At 35.8% G+C, this 18,274-nt stretch overlaps 5 protein-coding genes across 5 annotated transcripts in view; 2 read left to right on the top strand and 3 right to left on the bottom strand.

Moving 5' to 3' along the window:
- Nucleotides 1-385: 385 nt before the first annotated feature.
- Nucleotides 386-2,901, bottom strand: LOC141815497 (calmodulin-3-like). The gene is made up of 2 exons (XM_074703443.1): nucleotides 2,774-2,901; nucleotides 386-935 (listed from the first exon to the last, which is right to left on the bottom strand). Exons 1-2 carry the CDS (start codon nucleotides 2,847-2,849, stop codon nucleotides 562-564), a joined length of 450 nt encoding a protein of 149 aa, XP_074559544.1. The 5' UTR covers nucleotides 2,850-2,901; the 3' UTR covers nucleotides 386-561.
- Nucleotides 2,902-3,117: 216 nt separating this feature from the next.
- LOC141814871 (uncharacterized) lies at nucleotides 3,118-6,709 on the top strand. Its single transcript, XM_074702828.1, has 6 exons — nucleotides 3,118-3,305; nucleotides 3,719-3,822; nucleotides 4,712-4,797; nucleotides 4,886-4,948; nucleotides 5,275-5,359; nucleotides 6,424-6,709. Exons 2-6 carry the CDS (start codon nucleotides 3,742-3,744, stop codon nucleotides 6,514-6,516), a joined length of 408 nt encoding a protein of 135 aa, XP_074558929.1. The 5' UTR covers nucleotides 3,118-3,305; nucleotides 3,719-3,741; the 3' UTR covers nucleotides 6,517-6,709.
- A 67-nt stretch (nucleotides 6,710-6,776) lies between these two features.
- On the bottom strand, nucleotides 6,777-8,342 carry LOC141814872 (uncharacterized). Its single transcript, XM_074702829.1, has 2 exons — nucleotides 8,097-8,342; nucleotides 6,777-7,036 (listed from the first exon to the last, which is right to left on the bottom strand). The coding sequence occupies exons 1-2, from the start codon at nucleotides 8,217-8,219 to the stop codon at nucleotides 6,983-6,985; spliced, it is 177 nt and encodes a 58-aa protein (XP_074558930.1). The 5' UTR covers nucleotides 8,220-8,342; the 3' UTR covers nucleotides 6,777-6,982.
- A 171-nt stretch (nucleotides 8,343-8,513) lies between these two features.
- LOC141814929 (rhomboid-like protein 20) lies at nucleotides 8,514-13,639 on the top strand. Its single transcript, XM_074702890.1, has 8 exons — nucleotides 8,514-8,645; nucleotides 8,746-8,846; nucleotides 10,225-10,365; nucleotides 10,536-10,602; nucleotides 11,721-11,869; nucleotides 11,966-12,067; nucleotides 12,168-12,290; nucleotides 13,227-13,639. The coding sequence occupies exons 1-8, from the start codon at nucleotides 8,621-8,623 to the stop codon at nucleotides 13,398-13,400; spliced, it is 882 nt and encodes a 293-aa protein (XP_074558991.1). The 5' UTR covers nucleotides 8,514-8,620; the 3' UTR covers nucleotides 13,401-13,639.
- Nucleotides 13,640-14,575: 936 nt separating this feature from the next.
- The window catches only part of LOC141814672 (uncharacterized), a 32,742-nt gene continuing 29,043 nt past the window's right edge, over nucleotides 14,576-18,274 (bottom strand). The window contains exons 32-35 of the mRNA XM_074702611.1: nucleotides 16,767-16,925; nucleotides 16,564-16,670; nucleotides 16,426-16,485; nucleotides 14,576-15,121 (exon numbers count right to left, since the gene is read on the bottom strand). Coding sequence (XP_074558712.1) covers nucleotides 14,912-15,121; nucleotides 16,426-16,485; nucleotides 16,564-16,670; nucleotides 16,767-16,925 — 536 coding nt within the window. The 3' untranslated portion in view covers nucleotides 14,576-14,911. The remainder of the gene's footprint in view (nucleotides 15,122-16,425; nucleotides 16,486-16,563; nucleotides 16,671-16,766; nucleotides 16,926-18,274) is intronic.

Genomic DNA, 18,274 nt, shown 5'->3' with positions numbered 1-18,274 from the left:
TAGGATATATACAGATATATATTCTTGGAGCTGTATAAATTAAACAAAAGCATAATGCTCTTTTCTGCAGAATTCTAATCCCTCTTTGTTTTCTTTCCTCCCCCAAGTGATAGAAACTCATAGATAGGGTAAAGCACTAGCATCCACTGGTCTGGAATTATACCTTATCCAAAGTGTGTGCAAGATCTCAGAGAAGTCAAAGATTCGGACACAATCTGACGAGGCAGTGTAATCTAAAGCGGAAGCTGGGGCCCATGGTAGGCAGGATTATCTGCTTGCCTACGTGTGTCCTCATCTTCTTGGGAGTCACTGGGAAGGAGAAAATGATGGAGGCTTTTAAATATCCTTTCTTCCTTTTTGATGAATCATGAAAAAGAGACTGCAATTGACGTTCTGTAAAATTTCACGCACATAATAAGATAACCATCAGTCGAAATGCAAGAAGAATTTGAGCATCGTCTACCTGGCGCCTAGGGAGATGAGATAGATTAACACACAACACACATATCTGCCATGAAAGTTATGGGTGTTTCATGAGTCACACTGGAAGGCATCATCTCCTCACTTGGCCATCATGACTTTGACGAACTCGTCGTAGTTGATTTGGCCATCACCGTCCACATCGGCTTCGCGAATCATCTCGTCGACCTCCTCGTCAGTCAACTTCTCCCCGAGGTTGGTCATGACATGACGAAGCTCAGCGGCGGAAATGAAGCCGTTCTGGTCCTTGTCGAACACTCTGAAGGCCTCCTGGAGCTCCTCCTCGGAGTCGGTGTCCTTCATCTTGCGTGCCATCAGGTTGAGGAACTCTGGGAAATCGATAGTTCCATTGCCATCGGCGTCGACCTCATTGAGCATGTCCTGCAGTTCTGCTTCGGTAGGATTCTGCCCCAGCGATCGCATCACAGTCCCGAGCTCCTTGGTTGTTATACAGCCTGATTAAGTTTGATCCGAATAGGAGACAAAAAAAACTATCAAAATAGTATGCAAAAGAACATGCAGTATAGGCTCTTGACGAACAAAATGGATATACGTTCAGTTGCCTAATTCCAGCATGATGACAAATAAGCAATATGTCGTTCAATAATAAACTATCAATCTGATAAAAAATAGAAAGCATCATAAATTACGTTCAGTTACTCAGTAAACAAGTTTGCTTTGAGAAGGTTTATAACCATTTCATCAGACTTGTCATAGATTGCAGGGGGAATGAAGAAACAGGATGCAAATATTTGAAATTGGAGATTTTCTATGACCAATTTTTTTTTAACTGTGGTATCTCCGAACTGTGGCTTACAATCAAAACTTATAATCAACCAATTTTGTTGATATCTTATGTTGTGTAAAACTTCAATTTTGTGTTTTCTTTAAAGTTTTGCATGCTATATTAATATTATAGAGGTCAACAATGACCTATATACATGCGACACTTTTTCCTCCCTCGTCTGTTATTTTAGTAGTAAAATTATTTTGAAGCACTGTCTTTATATCCACAGTATGCTACTTCAAGATTTAAATTGTATTGAGCAGCACAATATTCATTACTTGAGTCATATTGAGTTTTAGTATTTACTTTAGTTATATTGCATATTACAGTTGTTCAGATATTACACCATTCTTTTATCTGTTATATATTTAGGTTCGTTGATACTTAGATTAAACAATAAAATGTAGTATTTAGCTTCATGTTTATCTTATCAAGTACCCATATATTATTCTATGGGAAAAAAAAATGTGATACAGTTAATACGACAACTCCATTCAGATTACATGCATTATAGAAATGGGAATGAGAAATCACTATTATTTCAATACGGGTATGGAATTATTGGCACTATATTCACTCCTACTGAAATGGGAATGAGACATCACTATTATTCAAATATGGACATGGAATTTATGGCACTAATATTAATTCCTCGCTTATTTTCTAAACTAGAAAGACATTATTAACCGAATTAGACTATCAACCAAATGGATAGACAAAGCAAATGAAGCTCCAATTGAATATTAACAAATTCGAGTCAAAAGTGATGCAAGAAATTAGATGCCTCATACATAACATAAATATCAGTCCTGGCTATCTTTCTGTCACTCTGTGTCTTGCAATGAACTGAAGGGACTTGCAGAATACAAGTTATGGATAAACGATCTAATCTTAAATCCCAGCTTAACATAATGGAATCCAAAATAAGCAAGAGCAGATATGCTAGTCAACAGAATATAGCTTTGTCACAACTACAAGAAAGTAAAATGGACTGGACAGGATTAAGACTAATTTCTGACCTTTGATTATACAAACGTTCAACTAAGGTCCTTTTCTTGTCAAACGAACAGAAATCAGGATGGACCTGCTGATGATATTTTCTTATATTGAATACTATAATTTAAAAAAAGCATACTTTTACGAATTTTGAGGCTTATTTAACTGCGGCCTTTTACTAAATTTTTAACTTTAGCGTTCACTAACCAACCAAAGCAATTTATGGTGTAGGCTACGGGTGAGTAAAAGAGTAAGCTAAATCTAATCAACCCGAGGGCAATCCATCAGTTCAATCGAGGATATGAACAAACACAGAGAAGCGTCAGGCAGATCCCTATAGTCAGGTCGATCTAGGCAAAAGGGGCCGATAGCGCCGATCGGTCCACAGCGGATCCATTGAAAAAATAGAGGAACAAAACCACCCACCAGAAAATCTTTGAACGGAGAAGAAAATAAAGGAACGAGATCCAAGGACAAGCCAGAAAAGGGGAAAGGAAAGGGAAATCGGACCGTCGCCGTCCTTGTCGAAGAGGCTGAAAGCCTCCTTAAACTCCGCGATCTGGTCATCCGTCAACTGCTCCGCCATCGAGGGCCTCCGCTTCGAGCACAGCAGCAACGGCAGGAAATGGAAATATGATATTAAATTAAAATTGGGTTTCCTTTTTTCTATATTTAAAAAAGGAAATGGAAATAGAAAATTGGAGAAGTGGGGTTAATTTGGGTTGGGCCAGAAATGGGCTCAATTTGGACATACCAGGCCTTTATCGGCATTGACCAATAGGGATTTGGCTCTGAACCGGGTCAGTTTGTACTCAGTCGGATTAATGCAACTGAACCGGGCCGGTTCACTCGGGGTTTCCTTCGCGTTTCATTGCGATTTGGAGGAGGGGATCTCAAGCCCGTCTCCTCCCTCCAGCGAACTCCATCCCTCATCCAGATCCCTTTTTTCCACTCCCGATCTCCTTCTTCCTTTTGAGCGGTGGTGGAAGACTCCCCTCCGGCGAGTCCCTACTGTGGTGTCAGTCTTCTTGTCGTCATCGAGGTATGTTTCTCCCTGGAAATGGTTCGGTCTCCACGTTTTCTGTTGTTCCGGGATTTGATTTTTGTATCTTCACAACAAATTCTTTCTTAGGTTGAGCGGATAATTTAGTTGAACTTATCCGCTCAAATGGTTTTCCACCGAAAGATCTGATTTTGTTTAGGCATTGGGTTGACTTTTTGGTTGCGTATACATGCCTAAAGTTGTGCTTGTTTAAGCAGGGTTTACTTTATGAAATAAGATCTGATTTTGTTTAAGCATTGGATTGACTATTTGGTTGTGTTTACATGTTCTGGGTTATGCTCGCTGAGACAGGGTTTACTTCCTCTCGTGAAATTCTATTACCAAGGAATTTGAAATTCAAGGAAACCTTTTTCAGTAGAGATTGATTTTGCAAAACTGCTTTTGCCTTTCAGGTCTTGGATTATAGATTCTTGATATGGCCGGTACGGCATGCTTCATTATCGTCAGTAGAAATGACATTCCAATTTACGAAGCTGAAGTTGGCTCTGCAGCAAAAGTATCATCTTTCTTATCTTTGGTTTCTCATTTTATCTTTCACTTTGATCTTTAATTTCGTATTTCTCTTTTTCCGCTGCTCAACTTGTATTTTGATAGTAAAGTGATACTATTTCCACCAATAATTTCTCTCATGGTACTATTTCTATATGCCACACAGCCACTGTAGCAAGGGCTGATTGCTTAAATCACCATTTGTTTAATGGTTGAAAATTGCGCAATACATAGCCCTCCTTTCTCTTGGTCAAGAAAGATCACTTATAGAACTTTGATATTGCACTACATATAGCACTCAGAAAAGGTGTGTGCATGATGTATCATATAAATTTGGGCATTTGCCTTGTTGCTTCCAGATTGTAGATATGCATATTTATATTGTATTCTATATCCTGTGGATCATCTCATCACATCATGCTGCTGTACATATTCTCTTTCTTTTTACATATTTATATAGGCATTGGTGAATATTTGACTTCCAGCTTTCTATTCATAAAAAGAATCTAAAATTTAATTTTCCAAACTAATTATTAAGAGATCATTGCATGCTTCTCACTTGCTCTTGATAAAATCTCACTGAAAATTTCCATATATTCAATGAGAGGCATCTTGAATAAAGGTTTGGGCCAAACCCAATTTTAGTTGGGGAAGAATGATTAATGGCAATTATCCTTGACAATCCAACACTTTTTTGTGCATAGCATTATGCAAGATTTTCCATTTTGACACTTGAAGTGCATTTATTTCTCTTTTATGTTGACCACTTGTTTTTGTGCACAAAGAATTTATTTTACTGTCATATCAGTCTTTTACATTAGATTAGTGACAAGTTTTTGTAGAGTTGACTAATGTTGTTGCTAATTATATGCGCAATGAAAATTTATATATGTCAGAAAGAAGAAGCTTCTCAGCAGCATCAGTTCATTCTACATGCAGCTTTGGATATTGTGGAAGACCTTGCATGGACCACAAATGCTATGTGAGTCACTGTAATGATGCTTTTTTTATTTGCTGTTTGTACACTGATTGAACTGATCCTTACTGTCTCAGTGCATATGTGATTGCAGGTTCTTGAAGGCAGTGGATAAGTTCAATGATCTTGTGGTGTCTGTATACGTTACAGCTGGTCATATCCTAATGACAGTTCTTTGAAATAATATGCTTAGCAGACAATTTAATAGAACTCTTAAAAATGCCTTTTCTTTGCTCCACCTTGTTTTAGAAATGAGAAAGCAAAGTGCATAAAATTTCCTAATTAATTCAATTGTCTAGGCTGCCAATATTCACTGATACATTTCGCAATTTCTGTTTTTCCATTCATCCTTGCATTGCAAATGTTGAAAGGCATTCTGCAAAATCATGACTAGAAAGTTGAATCTTATCAAGAGCATTTCTGTAGGTTATTGATCTATGAGGTTTGCTTGACAATTTTGTGCACTTTAACCAATTTTATACACACTAGATTTATGTTGTTACATGATTCTCGTAATGAGGATGGAATAAAGAGCTTCTTCCAAGAGGTCCAGGAGCTATACATAAAGGTAATCCTTTTTAGTTTCTATTTCTGGTTTAATTTAGACTGTTCTTCCTAAGGTGGAAATTGTTAGAAGTAATTTATAACAACAATCATTACCTGCAAGCTGTTTATTTTCATAAAATTGTATATAGAACCTAACAGAGTTCCATGATTGCTCAGGCATAAAAAAGAAACACAAACAAAATTTCGTGTATAAAATCAAGTCAACAAAGATAATACTACTTATGTCAATCAACATAATTAGCTTCCATCAGATTTTGAAATTTCTGAAGCCTTACAAGTAATGGACTTATCAATTATTGCCAATCATTACAACAATTCATTGGACTGATCTTGTGGTGGAAAAGAAGAGAATAAGCTGTTCACTGTTCACTGAATATACAGACCAATTTGTGACCTTGGTCTTAATTTGAATATTAGGTGGCATTTGAGAATTATATGAACAGCAACTGTTGAATGTCGTCCCAATGCTTGGATGAAAAGGATCAAGGATTGTCTTAGGCATGACAATCTTTAATTGTCTTGTGCAATTGGTAGTTAACATGATTAAACATAATTTAAGATATCTATAATGCTATAAAAAATGCATAGAATTTAATGGAGGTATATTGCCCACATATACAACTCCAAATAGTTGACTTAGAAGCATTGCACTATGCAATATAATAGGTAAAGCCAATATATGCCTGTAGTATAGTTTTTGTTTAGCAAGATGAAAGAGAGACTTAATGGCATAGTTGACTTGCAATATAGATTGTCATAAAAGTAGCAATATTATATCGACTAGCAACTTTGCTCAATGACTATGGATTGAAGCTTCTGAATGAGATAAGGCTTTAAGCATAGTTATATAGTGTGTGTCGGATGTTTTGCAATGCTAATGAATCATCAGTTCACTTAGGGAATGTTTTGCAATTCTAGTGTTGGATTTATATTTGTTTCAGTTCCCTTGCTCATCCTGTATTTTGCTTAGCAATGTGAGCAATCTATGCTGATCGTATGCAAATATACTAGAATGCGAGAATTAAGAAAGTACTAATCAGGTTTCTCTCATCTCCACATGAACAGATCTTATTGAATCCACTTTACCTTCCTGGTTCGCGCATTGCATCATCACACTTCGACACCAAAGTTCGAGCCCTTGCAAGAAAGTATCTGTGATCATGGTAGAATTCCTCATCCACAAATGTTAACCCCTCAAATGCAGGCTAGAAGAGATTGTGTTATCTGGCCTAATTCCTTCTTTCCCTTTGCTAGTGGAGTACATGGTAGACATGCCATTTTATTCTAATGATGCATTTGTTTCACTGAACTAACTATACATGTTGTATCTGAAACAGTTGTTCATGTTTAAGCATGAAGAAAGAATTGTTGATTGAGTAGTTTGGATCAAACTTTGTAATTACTTTTTTTTTGCCATGTCAATAATTGATCATCTATTATTTGTTTCTGAAAAAAAAATAATCATAAGAATTCAATCTTATGAAAAGTTTACTGTGTTACACTTCTGCCAGAGACTTATTAATGTCGATAGTTACATATGCTTGTCAGATTAGGCATCAACAGAGGCCTCTTCAAAAGAGTTCAATCTTTATAACTTGCATACAAGTTCTCTTCATATCCCAAATCAAGAAGAAACTTTTGGGAGAGCATCCTCAAGCGCCTTTCGTCGTCGTTCCCTCTACAAAGGTTAAGAGAGCAAAATAAATAAGCAAGCAATATATATGACATAGCAAATGCAACTTTCTGCAATCTAACTCTGGGAAGCATGTGTATTTGGCTAGCAACTATATGAACTTTTAACATCAAGTGTTTGCAAAATAACTTTGTCATAACATACTACTTTTTAAAACTCTGTCGATTGATAGTCACAGCAAGGATGAAGGAATTGTCGACAACTTCATGTGCAATGGCGGATCGCAATGGTTTAGGATATTGTATATCATTATGATAGTTGTTGTTGCTGTATTACAGAAGGTAAGAACATATGAAGACCGATAAGTTTAAGGAAGAATACTATAGGGGTACTTGTCCTTGTAAGAATGCTATAACATTGTATGGACTGTATGGTAAGAAAAATCCTAGCTTCAAACAAAGATGCATACTTGAACCTTTTTGGATTTGCATGCATTGGAAGACAATGGAAGCCAGTTTGGGAATTGCCATAAATCTATGACCACTTTGAACTACAAAAAAAAAAAAGATGGTCAAGAGCATTTCTTCATCAATCACATCTTGATTGCTCTACTGGTCTAATTATCCAACTTGGGATTCCAGTGGTAAGGAAGGATTATAGATGCCATAGGAGGGGAAATCATGGGGCTCTGAGCAACATTAATCCCTGGGATATAATTATAAATGTTCTACCTGAAAGGAACTCAATTTCTAGCCAAGGTCTAGATGGTCCACATTTTTACACTGCTGATGAGAAACTGCAAGCTAATATGTCAAGTTCATTTACCAAGATATCTAAACCCTAAACAAAATATGGATCATTATTGATACTTTTTAGGATCCTTATCTCAATCATCAGTTTATGTTTTACTACTATCAACTTCAATTCTTCGAGCACAATAATGCTTGTACTTCATAAACTAGGTCACATCTTGTTTTCCAAACATAACAAGAATGGCATGATGTCGAACAGTTTCGAATGAATATTGGAAGTGATTTCCTGGCCGAAACACACGAACTTTCAAAAAATCGACAGAAAGAAGAAGAATTTAAGGAGGCGAGCGTACCCGACGTTCCCAATAGGGAAGGAAGCAGACAAAGTCGTAGACTGGAGAGATGGTATTGACGAGGACGAAATTCAACCCCGTGAACACCAGAAGCGACGTCACCGGCCGCTTGCTATAAGGCATCTCCTCCTTTTATCGCCTTCTCCTGCAACCGAATCGAGAGTTCTTCGTTGCGATGGCGACTACAAGCAGCCAAGGTCGATCATAAAGCTGAACACTGAGGGATCGCTCGGGCATGAGAGAGAGAGAGAGCGGCGGCGGGAGAGGATCAGGAACAGCGGCGTCTAGGGCAGGGCTCGTAATTTTAACAAGAAGCACCGTTTTAATTATAAACCGGGACCGATGCTTACCCTGGTGGCGTAATAAATAACGGCCGATATATCAACGCCCTTTTTGCATTATAACGTTTCTTTTCCGAGAAGATATCCGCGCCGGACGAAGCGTCGTCGTCGATTCGAGAGTTTTCTGCAGCAGGTTTCTCTCCTCCGGCACCTCCGTCGGATTCTTCGTCGCTATAGAGGAAGATGAACGGCGGGCCTTCTGGGTTTCGTAAGCGTTATTCCACTCCCGTCCTGTATGATCTCGATTCGGTTTAGTCGATAGTTTGATCCCTATGTTTTTCATCCCTCCTCCGTTTCTGTTCCTGCAGACAATGCTCCAGTGACGAAGACAATCGTGGTCGCCAGCGCTTTCCTCACGGTTCTGGCCGGTTTTCTGGGCCGTTCTCTTAGGCTCGGATTGTCGTATCAGGTTTTCCTCTTTTTTTCTGCAGATCTCAATGTTTTTTTTTTCTTCTTCCGGATTTATTTTATGTGGCTATTTAAGACTCTTTGATTCTATGCATCTATTGCAATTTTTTCATCTTGTCATTCTGTTTGAATTTGGAAATTGGATGTAAGATGATGACTTTCTTGTTGGGTTTGGGCAAGTGGCGCCGAATGGCCTACCTTGGGCAGGCAGGTTGTGAGAGCATTTTTGTGTGTTTTTTTAATATGTTTTCTCTTAGTTGTACAAACTTTTCATCTTCGGAAGCGAGCAAGAACGGCAAATGTGGTAGAGTAAAGAGCTGGTAGAGGGGTTAGTTTTCTCCTAGGAGAAATTTTTGTGATGCTCGTAGAGCATCAGAATTGAGGTTAAATTTTGTGTGTTGTTACTATCATTACTGAGAGGAGTTTATGGATGATTGTGAACTTTTAGACTTTGCTGGCAACAACTTGTTCAGATTGTTGTTTATTCTTTGCCGTCTTATCATATAGGCTTGAATTTCATCGTTGACTAGTTATAACTGGAATCTCTTTATGTTTATCTTGCATGTTTATTTTTTTTAGCTTGTTCTCTTGGAAGGGGAATAGGGCTAGTGTCCATTGTATTTCTTCTACCATAAGAGATGGAAAACTCTATCGAATTAAAGGCCTAAGATAAAATTCCTTAGTGAGGGAGACAAATAAAGGGTCCTGATATCCAGAGAAGAGGGATAGGTCAAAGCACCCTTATTCAACCCCTAATATGATATAAAGAAGAATGGGTTTTACAACTTGAAGAAGCTGGTAGTTTTTCTTTATGTTTCAGCATTCTTGGTGTAGCAGTTTCGATCTGCATAGGGTGGTATAAGGTTATAAGTTCAAGAATCTATCTTGTTAGGTTGATCCAAATGATACTGGTTTGGTTGTGTTGATACTTATTCTCAATGTTATTACACCATGTATCTTTACCTACTTCCACTCTTTTCAACGAATAGGGTGGTTTGTTAATGTTATAAATTCTGCAGCTTGAATTAATCTCCGACTTTTGAACTCGTGAAGAGGTTGTTGATTATGTTCCTATTTGGTAGAAGTGGAAGCTGTGTAGTCCAGGACAATAGGAAACATTATGATTGATTTAATGGGCAAAGGAGCACTAACTACATGAAGATCAGAATGTTATCTTATTCCTCTTTTTTGTGAATATTTTTTTATTTTTTATATGGTCTGACTTTTAATACTGTTTAGTTGATCATATTTCTAATATTCAATTATTCATTTCATATCATTTTATTGCCAGATCTGCCTTTCTCAAATCAATCTGTTCTTAGTAATCTTGTTGAATATATTTTCAAGTTTATTGAACCTATCTACATCTCTTATGGCAGGACATATTTGGAAAGTTCCCACTATGGAAGCTCATTGCTTCCGCCTTTGCTTTCTCATCAACACCTGAGATGATTTTTGGCCTTTACCTGCTTTATTATTTTAGGGTCTTTGAGAGACAAATAGGCTCCAATAAACATACCGTAAGCATTCCTTGTGAACTTATTATATGTGAACTTGCTCATTAATTTATGGAATTGAAGCATTCTTTTTGTAGACCATCAACTTAAATGATGGTTTATACCGTTCAGCATTTACTGCGTATCTTTCGTTTTTTGACAATCTTGCCTTATTGTTGATAGTTGATATGCAGGTCTTCATAATATTTTCCATATTATTGTCATCGATACTGGAGACTCTAGCTTTAGCATACCTCAGAGGTAAACTCTGACAGCAACATCATTTTTTTAGGAACATTATTGTTTATCGAGTAACAATTTTTTACATTTCTTTTTTTTCCCTTCTCTTTCTCTTTGCTTTTCTTTTAGTCAAATAAATTTATTTCTCAGTAGCAATTTCCTTTTTGATTTGATATCACTACAAATATTTCTATCATGATTCCCTTTTAGGTCACATTTGGTTCATTGTTGGAAATGGAATCAGTATATTGCTATTGAAAGTCTTGAAAAGTATAACTTACATGTTTGATTAATGTAAAGAAATTTGAAAACAAATGACCCAATTCTTTTTTTTTACATGCTTAATTTATGAATTTAAAAGTGAAATTGATTACAACATCAAAGGCCAACAAGATAAATTCTGCGATCCTATGGAGATCCTTGTCACATTCATCCACCCTCTAGATCTGCTGGCACAATATATTAGCTTAAAGAGCTTAATAGCTTCCATGCCAAAATTAAAGTGACTTGCTTGAGAATGGTCTTGGAATAATCTGGTAAGTCGAACAACCTTTCTTTCCTTTTTTTTTACTTTTCCATATAGTTGTGCAATTTCACCAAAAATATTAACCTAAGCATATACATACATACATACATACATATCTGGAATTGGCTAGCAGTGAATTTTCATAGTGAATAATTGTGAGTCCAAGAAAATAGATGAAGCTCATTTGACACTGCGTACACTAGAAAGGGGAGGAATAGATCAAACCCAAACACTACATATAGAGAGGATGAGAAATTTAATAGAAGAAATCTTCCACCTCAGATATTGCTTCAAGGACTTCTTTTTCTGTGGTTTTGATTGCAATAATTTCCATAATTTGGCACCTTAATCTATATGAATCATATGTTCTTTTTGAAGAATATTTTTTCTGAATTTTTCTGTGACTGTAATTGGTCTTGTTGGTGTTCAGAAATCAACCTTATCAGTGTCTTTCTAAGTCTGAGCTCTTGTTAAAGAATATACACACATACATACACACACATAAATATATATTAAGAAAAAATAAATTTTTGAATAGATACTTGCACTTTTCTTGCTTGAGCCATTGTATTGACTGATGCTTCTTATCTTGATTGGGGACCCTTCATTGCAGAGACGTTGAATAAACTTGCTTCTGGACCATATGGCCTTATTTTTGCTGCTTTTGTACCCTTTTACTTTGACATTCCAGTTTCATCCCGGTTTCGTGTATTTGGGCTAAACTTCACTGACAAGTCATTGATATATTTAGCTGGCCTTCAGGTGAATCTTAATATTGAACTTTCCTTATTTTGTAGATGATTTAACTTTGTTCTTGATGTTGAATAAGCATATATTATTTGTAATATTTATCTTCAGCTCCTTTTCTCATCTTGGAAACAATCCATAGTACCTGGTTTATGTGGTTTGCTTGCTGGGTCTTTATATCGCCTCAATGTGCTTGGCATCCGCAAATTGAAGGTACATAATGCAAAATTTCTTCAATAAGTTTGAGATTCTTTACATCATTTTGTATGTTACAGTTATACACAAGGATATATTATTGTCAAATGTTTTCCAGTTTCCAGAGGCATTTCTATCGGTATTTTCACGATTGCCCTTGACCTCAAGTGGTTTGTCACCAAACTTGTCGAGAGGGAATGCTACTGGGAATATGCGGCCATATCCTGGCCATCAGATGGAGGTAAATACCTATTCTCATAAAATGCTTGTTGAGAGTTGATTAGTCCTTTTTCTCGAATAATTCATTTTGTTCATCATCTGAAAACTCGTATTTTTGTCGATTGTTTTATTACTTATTTTTGACACCACCATCATCCAAGTCAGCCAGTTTAGCTTATAATGATTCACATGCCATTAAGTACGGGCCTTGGAGCTTGAAAGAAAAATGTTGTCTTAAGTGAGGGCATAGTGTTTTGGCTGTCAAATTAGTTATTAAAGATGGGAATATGACTCTAATGCTATGTTTGCTTCATGGAATGAAAATAATAAGGAATATGATAGTTATTTCAGGATATGGAGAATTAATTGGGGATACAATTGGGATATGCATCTCTACCCTTGGATCATTTTATTCATATGTTAGATTTATAGAGATGTTATAAGTAATAAATAACAAATAACTCTCGGTAATGATAAAATCTCTCTATGTAATAAACAATAGTTCCTTTGGTTTGTCTTGTTCACTTGATTTGTTGAGCATGCCCATTCTGCTTGACCGGCTAGCCATGTTCGCTTATTCATCCCAATTTGCCCCTATGACCCACTTGGTTTGTTTGACATGCCTAGTTTGTACGGCTCACTAGCTCTGCTCAACCTGCCCTGCCATTCAAAATATGCACTTAAAGGATGGAGTAGGAATACATATTCTTTAGAAAAGGGAATAGAGTAGGAAAAAACAATGAGAGATAGCTAAAGAATAGCCCACTAAGAGTTGGCTAATCTTGACATCCCATCTTAGCATCAAGACATTTCCATATCATCCGGAAGACAAAAGCCTTAAAATTTAGTGGTCAAACTGTGATATTGTTGCTGTGACCATTAGTTCCAGTATATTCTCCTTTGCTGATTGATCATGTCTTATTTTCCAACCAAGTCATTGTTTACCGTGTGGTTACAGGGTGGTTATCCTTCTCAACTAGAACGCAATCTCTCTGAATCAATGGAGGCATCGATAGCGACATTGGTCTCCATGGGATTCGACAGGGATTCTGCAAGGCGAGCACTCATGCATGCCGAAAATGACGTCAACGTTGCAACAAACATCCTACTAGAGTCGCAATCATTACGATGATAATTTTTCTCGCCCAAAATATCTCCCAATTCTGAACTGGGCAAATTGCTGAAGCAGATCTTTGGTTTACTCAATCTGATTGTTTGTATTTGGAAGCCTCAAGGGGTTTTAGAACTTGGTTCTGATGTTTTGTAAAAAGGATGTGATGGCATAGATTAGGACTATACAGGGACGCTCTATTTTATTAGGACTATATGTACACTTTAAAAAAAAAGGAAAAATTTTCTTTTTGATCCAAATGATTTATTTATTTTCCCTAAAATAAATAACATGAAGAATTAACTAGACTTTTTTTAAAAGAAAGTGATAGGTTTCCACGCTAGTGAATTATAAATTATTGTGCATGTTGTTTACCCTTTATATATACACACGCACAATGTATATTACGAGAATATTACAAATTTGAATGAAGAGTTTGTGCCGATCACAAAACTCTTCACTCTTGTTAAACTTAAACGTTCTCTGCTTGCGACATTGACATGTCAAAATTCAGAATGCCTTTTGTGAAATTAAGTTCATGCAAAATGAAATTCATTCGTCACGGGACAAAAGAAAATTTCATTGATGGAACGCACTATGATGACGATAGTAGGGGTGGGCACGACTGAGGCTATGAAAAAAAATTAATTCGATGTGTTTCATTAATTCAGAATTAACTCAATTTTTATTTTAAAAATACTCGAACCTGAATTTCTAGGTTGCATTGGTTCAAATTTCAAGCTTTTTTCTCTTCCTTTGTTTTGAGGTTTTAAAGATCTTTTCGATTTTTTTTTTTTATTTTAAGATTGCAAAATTCTAAAAATAATCATTTTACAATATGATCAAATACAATCAATATAATCATTTGTTATTATTTTAATCCTCTTTGCTACATTAACTACGTAGCATTCTTATGCCAAAACAAATTATAAAGCAAATATTTTTATATTTATAAGTATTTATATATTAATTTAATAGCCCGACTCAAATATGAAGGAACGTATCATACCTCTCAGAACACAAATAAGTTTCTATGATTCAGTTTGGATTTTCTATTTCGGATTCAATGTCAATTTTTTACTCATCCATATCTGATAAATATAACCTCCTCGTTCGCAAGAAACTTAAGTTCAATTTACAGATTATTATGAGTCTCACTTTAAACTGTAAGTTCAGATATTTTGGACAGCACATCCTCATTTAAACGGTTTAATTTGACACTAGAATGAATATATCTTAAATAAAGATTTGGCTTTCAAAGGAGCTAAGGAAAGAAAGCACCTAAAGAAGCCTGTCATAGTAACCTAACAACTAATACATTGATTTGACTTGGTTTATAGAGTAATAATACATTGATTTAAAGCAACATAACAACCAAATGTGACGACACCGCATCCAAATATATCTTCCTCCAGTGTAAAAAGATGAGCAAGCACATCCCAGCATAGCAGATAAGCTTTATTCTTGGTGGCTAATGAAGCAATAATAGACGTGTTTGTCTCAGACGGCATAGATAATAATTTACGTTCTCCTCATGATGTTTTGTTTGTAGGGGAAGTCCTGCGCTTGATATCTTCCAGAATTGTGATGCATTGTCTGAGCAATGTCTTTGCTGGTGCACTCTTTTCAATTTGACACAAATGAGAAAGCTCAGCTAGGAAATTGATATCTTCATTATGTGAGGGAGTATCCCTATAGAGTTCAATCATCTGCAATAAACACTCTGAAGCAGCGACATGTACCTGAAAAACAGCATGAATGATCAAATAAATAAAGATCATTGTCATATGGCAATTAGGGCTGTGAATGAGCCTTAAACCATTTGTGAGATTGGTATTCAACAGTCCTTCAATTTTGCCCATTTGGATTATCAATTCATTTATTTAATTATTAGCCTACAAAAAAATTTAGATGCAAAGCAAATCATTATCTTATTTTCATACACCATGTTCAGTCTAACCTTTTTTGCTGATACATTGACTATTTTTTATAACTTTTAAAAAATACAATTTTTATCCCAATATCTATCTTCATAATAGCTCGGGCTCTTTCTATTGTCTCCTTGCTACGCCTATGTGCATTTCAGGCAACTGAATAATTCCCTCAGTCTAGAAGAATCAGCATATAAGTGATGCATGGGCAGTTAGTTGATACTAAATATGATAGCTATAGTCTGTTGATGCGGTTAGTTTTAGTTGACTTGCTGTTTCTGTATACAGATACATACCACTTTGACACAGTAGCCTTGGCTAAAAATAAAGCTCGTCTTGTATAGATGTTGATTCATGCTAATGCTTCTTACCGATGCTATGGCCTGTTCTAATATCATTGCGGCTTGAGAGGGAAACTAGGTTGTTGACAGAGCCAAAACAATATACCAACGGAACTACCATGTTTTCGGATTGTTTTGTGCCGTAATATTTAAATTTTCAAATAATTCATAGGAGTAAGAAAACCCCTACCTAAACATTGTCCAGAGACCCATGGTATGAATCCTATTATTTAGTAATCTGATATCCCTTCTCTTTCTTTAATAACAAAGTTATTATGAAAAAGGAAAGAAAAATACGGAAACCAAGAGAAATGTCAAAAAGAACATTCTTCTTGTTAATCGATAATTGCTTATTAATGCTTTTTCATACTAAACTTATATGCTTTCCTGGAGATGTGTGACAAAAGGATGTCTATTCACCCATTTTGTTGCTAGTTTCACATTCAAAACTACAACATCAATATCAAAAATTACAAATATATCAGAAAATATTTAGAACTCAAATACTAATAATGCTTTATAAGTAATCAAGATCAAGATGGAAAAGCCATATTAAAAAAAATATATGGTAATAATAAAAAGGAATGGCTAGACCATGTTGGACAGAAGTAATGACCGAACTAGAAATTCTAGTTGGGGATGGAAGCAGGGATGATGGTAGCTTACATGTTTTATTACCATTTGCTTCTTAACTTTACAAATTTCTTTCATCTACAGATCCTAGCAGTAACCATTTAGGACAAACAATAGTTGGGGAGGAGGAGAAATAAATACCTGAGAAATCTTCACCACATGAATACATTCAACAATTTTTGGTGCCACAGAATGAAATAACTGGTGTAAAAAAAAACCAATATGAGATTAAATAAAATAGTTCAGAAACTGCAACTGCTAAATTTGGGGAGAGGTTACCTCAAAAATAAATGGAGTTGAATTGTTGGAAGAAATAGGAATGCCGTGAGAAACATGATCAAGCTTTGAACACAACTCCTTAATCGAAGTGAAAACAGACATTTTGACTGCAATCCAAAAAATGAAACGGAAGTGCTAATCAAAATTTTAAGAGATGTTTTTGGATAAATCAACATGGTTTCATATATCAAAATATGGAGTACCTGACCAATTTAACCCAGGAGATAAAGAAATTGATAACACTTCAATCAAATTTGTACTATTCTTCAAAATATCCTGGAGGCGAGCTACATGGATACAAGATGCAACACAATCTAAAACCTTATTGAGAGATACTGAAGTCTCCTCCATATTATCTTCTCCTGTGGGAAAAAAAATCACAGATAAACTTGAGCTGCACAATTTTTCATAATAACTAAAATAATTTCACGACACTTAGAGGAACAACTTGATAAGTAAAATTTAACAATTACAAAATCAGAAACCCAATCAGTTTTGGTGCCTTAAGAGACTCTTGCACTTGAGCTTTTCAACTTGGTCTATCAAAATGTATTCCATGGATACTTAAACTCTCAAAAAGGATAGATGCAAGTCTTAGAGTTACTGTGTTAATATCAGTGGATGCTACATTCTTTGAATCTTCCCATTTTTTTCTCTTTTGAATGTCTGTGACTTCTAGTCCTGTTTCAGAAGTTCTTCCTGTACCATCCTTATTCATCGTTGCCACTTGTCGTGCTAACATGTACCTCTGTAAGAAACTGAATCAGCCTCTAAACAAGCTCCTGTGCCATCTTAAATTGCTCCAACTAGAAGCACTCAGGATGTTCCTTTCTTATCATCTCCTAAGCCAAGTATTGAACTTTCCCAGATCCAGCTCCCACAGTTTCTGACCTCCATCTGCTATTCTGCTTCGACAACGTGTAAGGCATTGTACTACTTATCACATGACATATGTTTCTCATGACTTCACGTCTCCAATTAGTATGCTTTCATGAAGTGCTTTAATCAGAGGTAAATTCCTTGAATCAGGTAACAACCTTTGAGTACCTCACTTCTCTTTTTACATGTCAACTACCACAAATAAACAGTTAAATATTGATGAAAAATCCCAAGGTACACGTAAGATGCAAAAATGGATAGAAGTTGAACTTATCTAACCATGAGATGATGCATATAACAGTGATTACAATTGTAAGCAAATCATAAGAATAATATATTGTACTTAAAATACAGCAATGTGTGAAATATTAGAATCATTTATGATCCCACTTATGGCTCCTAATAGCGAGTCATGCAACCATGCTTGCAGTTGACAATAATGGGTTACCTCACCTCGAGTTCATATGATATCTACATGTTTCTAGCCAACATTAAGAAACCAGATAGTGTATAGTTATGCTAATGCATGCAATGCCACATCTAGATTTGTAAGAAAACCGCATACTGCATCACAATAACATAATTGAGATGACAATAATTGTTTAGTTATCTATAGCTCATAAACTCTTTGCATATTAGCATCCCACATTACCAAACCATGCTAGGAATAAAAGAAGTTCAGTGGCTATATTTAGAAACATAAAAGTTTTGGGGAATTTATTATTGTTGGTTATTAGGGTGATTGGTGTAGTGAGTTTAGTCCCACATTGGTTTTTTTTTATGTTTTAGGGTTTCTATATTGAGTCTTATGCATACATGTAATTATTCCTTT

The sequence above is a fragment of the Curcuma longa genome, chromosome 21 (assembly GCF_044706935.1).
Source record: "Curcuma longa cultivar G26 ecotype Majalengka, Jawa Barat chromosome 21, ITB_CL_G26_1.1, whole genome shotgun sequence".
Lineage (NCBI taxonomy): Eukaryota > Viridiplantae > Streptophyta > Magnoliopsida > Zingiberales > Zingiberaceae > Curcuma > Curcuma longa.
This window is presented reverse-complemented; position numbering and strand designations above follow the sequence as displayed.

What these genes read in the sequence shown, in the direction of transcription:
- LOC141815497 (XM_074703443.1), bottom strand. Translation starts at nt 2,849, where the DNA reads ATGGCGGAGCAGTTGACGGATGACCAGATCGCGGAGTTTAAGGAGGCT. An exon ending in CTTCGACAAGGACGGCGACG is followed by an intron (nt 936 to 2,773) that starts GTCCGATTTCCC and finishes AAACTTAATCAG; the next exon opens with GCTGTATAACAACCAAGGAG.
- LOC141814871 (XM_074702828.1), top strand. Translation starts at nt 3,742, where the DNA reads ATGGCCGGTACGGCATGCTTCATTATCGTCAGTAGAAATGACATTCCA. An exon ending in GCATGGACCACAAATGCTAT is followed by an intron (nt 4,798 to 4,885) that starts GTGAGTCACTGT and finishes ATGTGATTGCAG; the next exon opens with GTTCTTGAAGGCAGTGGATA. An exon ending in GTATACGTTACAGCTGGTCA is followed by an intron (nt 4,949 to 5,274) that starts TATCCTAATGAC and finishes CAATTTTATACA; the next exon opens with CACTAGATTTATGTTGTTAC.
- LOC141814872 (XM_074702829.1), bottom strand. Translation starts at nt 8,219, where the DNA reads ATGCCTTATAGCAAGCGGCCGGTGACGTCGCTTCTGGTGTTCACGGGG. An exon ending in TTCCCTATTGGGAACGTCGG is followed by an intron (nt 7,037 to 8,096) that starts GTACGCTCGCCT and finishes TAACCTTTGTAG; the next exon opens with AGGGAACGACGACGAAAGGC.
- LOC141814929 (XM_074702890.1), top strand. Translation starts at nt 8,621, where the DNA reads ATGAACGGCGGGCCTTCTGGGTTTC. An exon ending in TATATTTAGCTGGCCTTCAG is followed by an intron (nt 11,870 to 11,965) that starts GTGAATCTTAAT and finishes ATTTATCTTCAG; the next exon opens with CTCCTTTTCTCATCTTGGAA. An exon ending in ATCCTGGCCATCAGATGGAG is followed by an intron (nt 12,291 to 13,226) that starts GTAAATACCTAT and finishes GTGTGGTTACAG; the next exon opens with GGTGGTTATCCTTCTCAACT.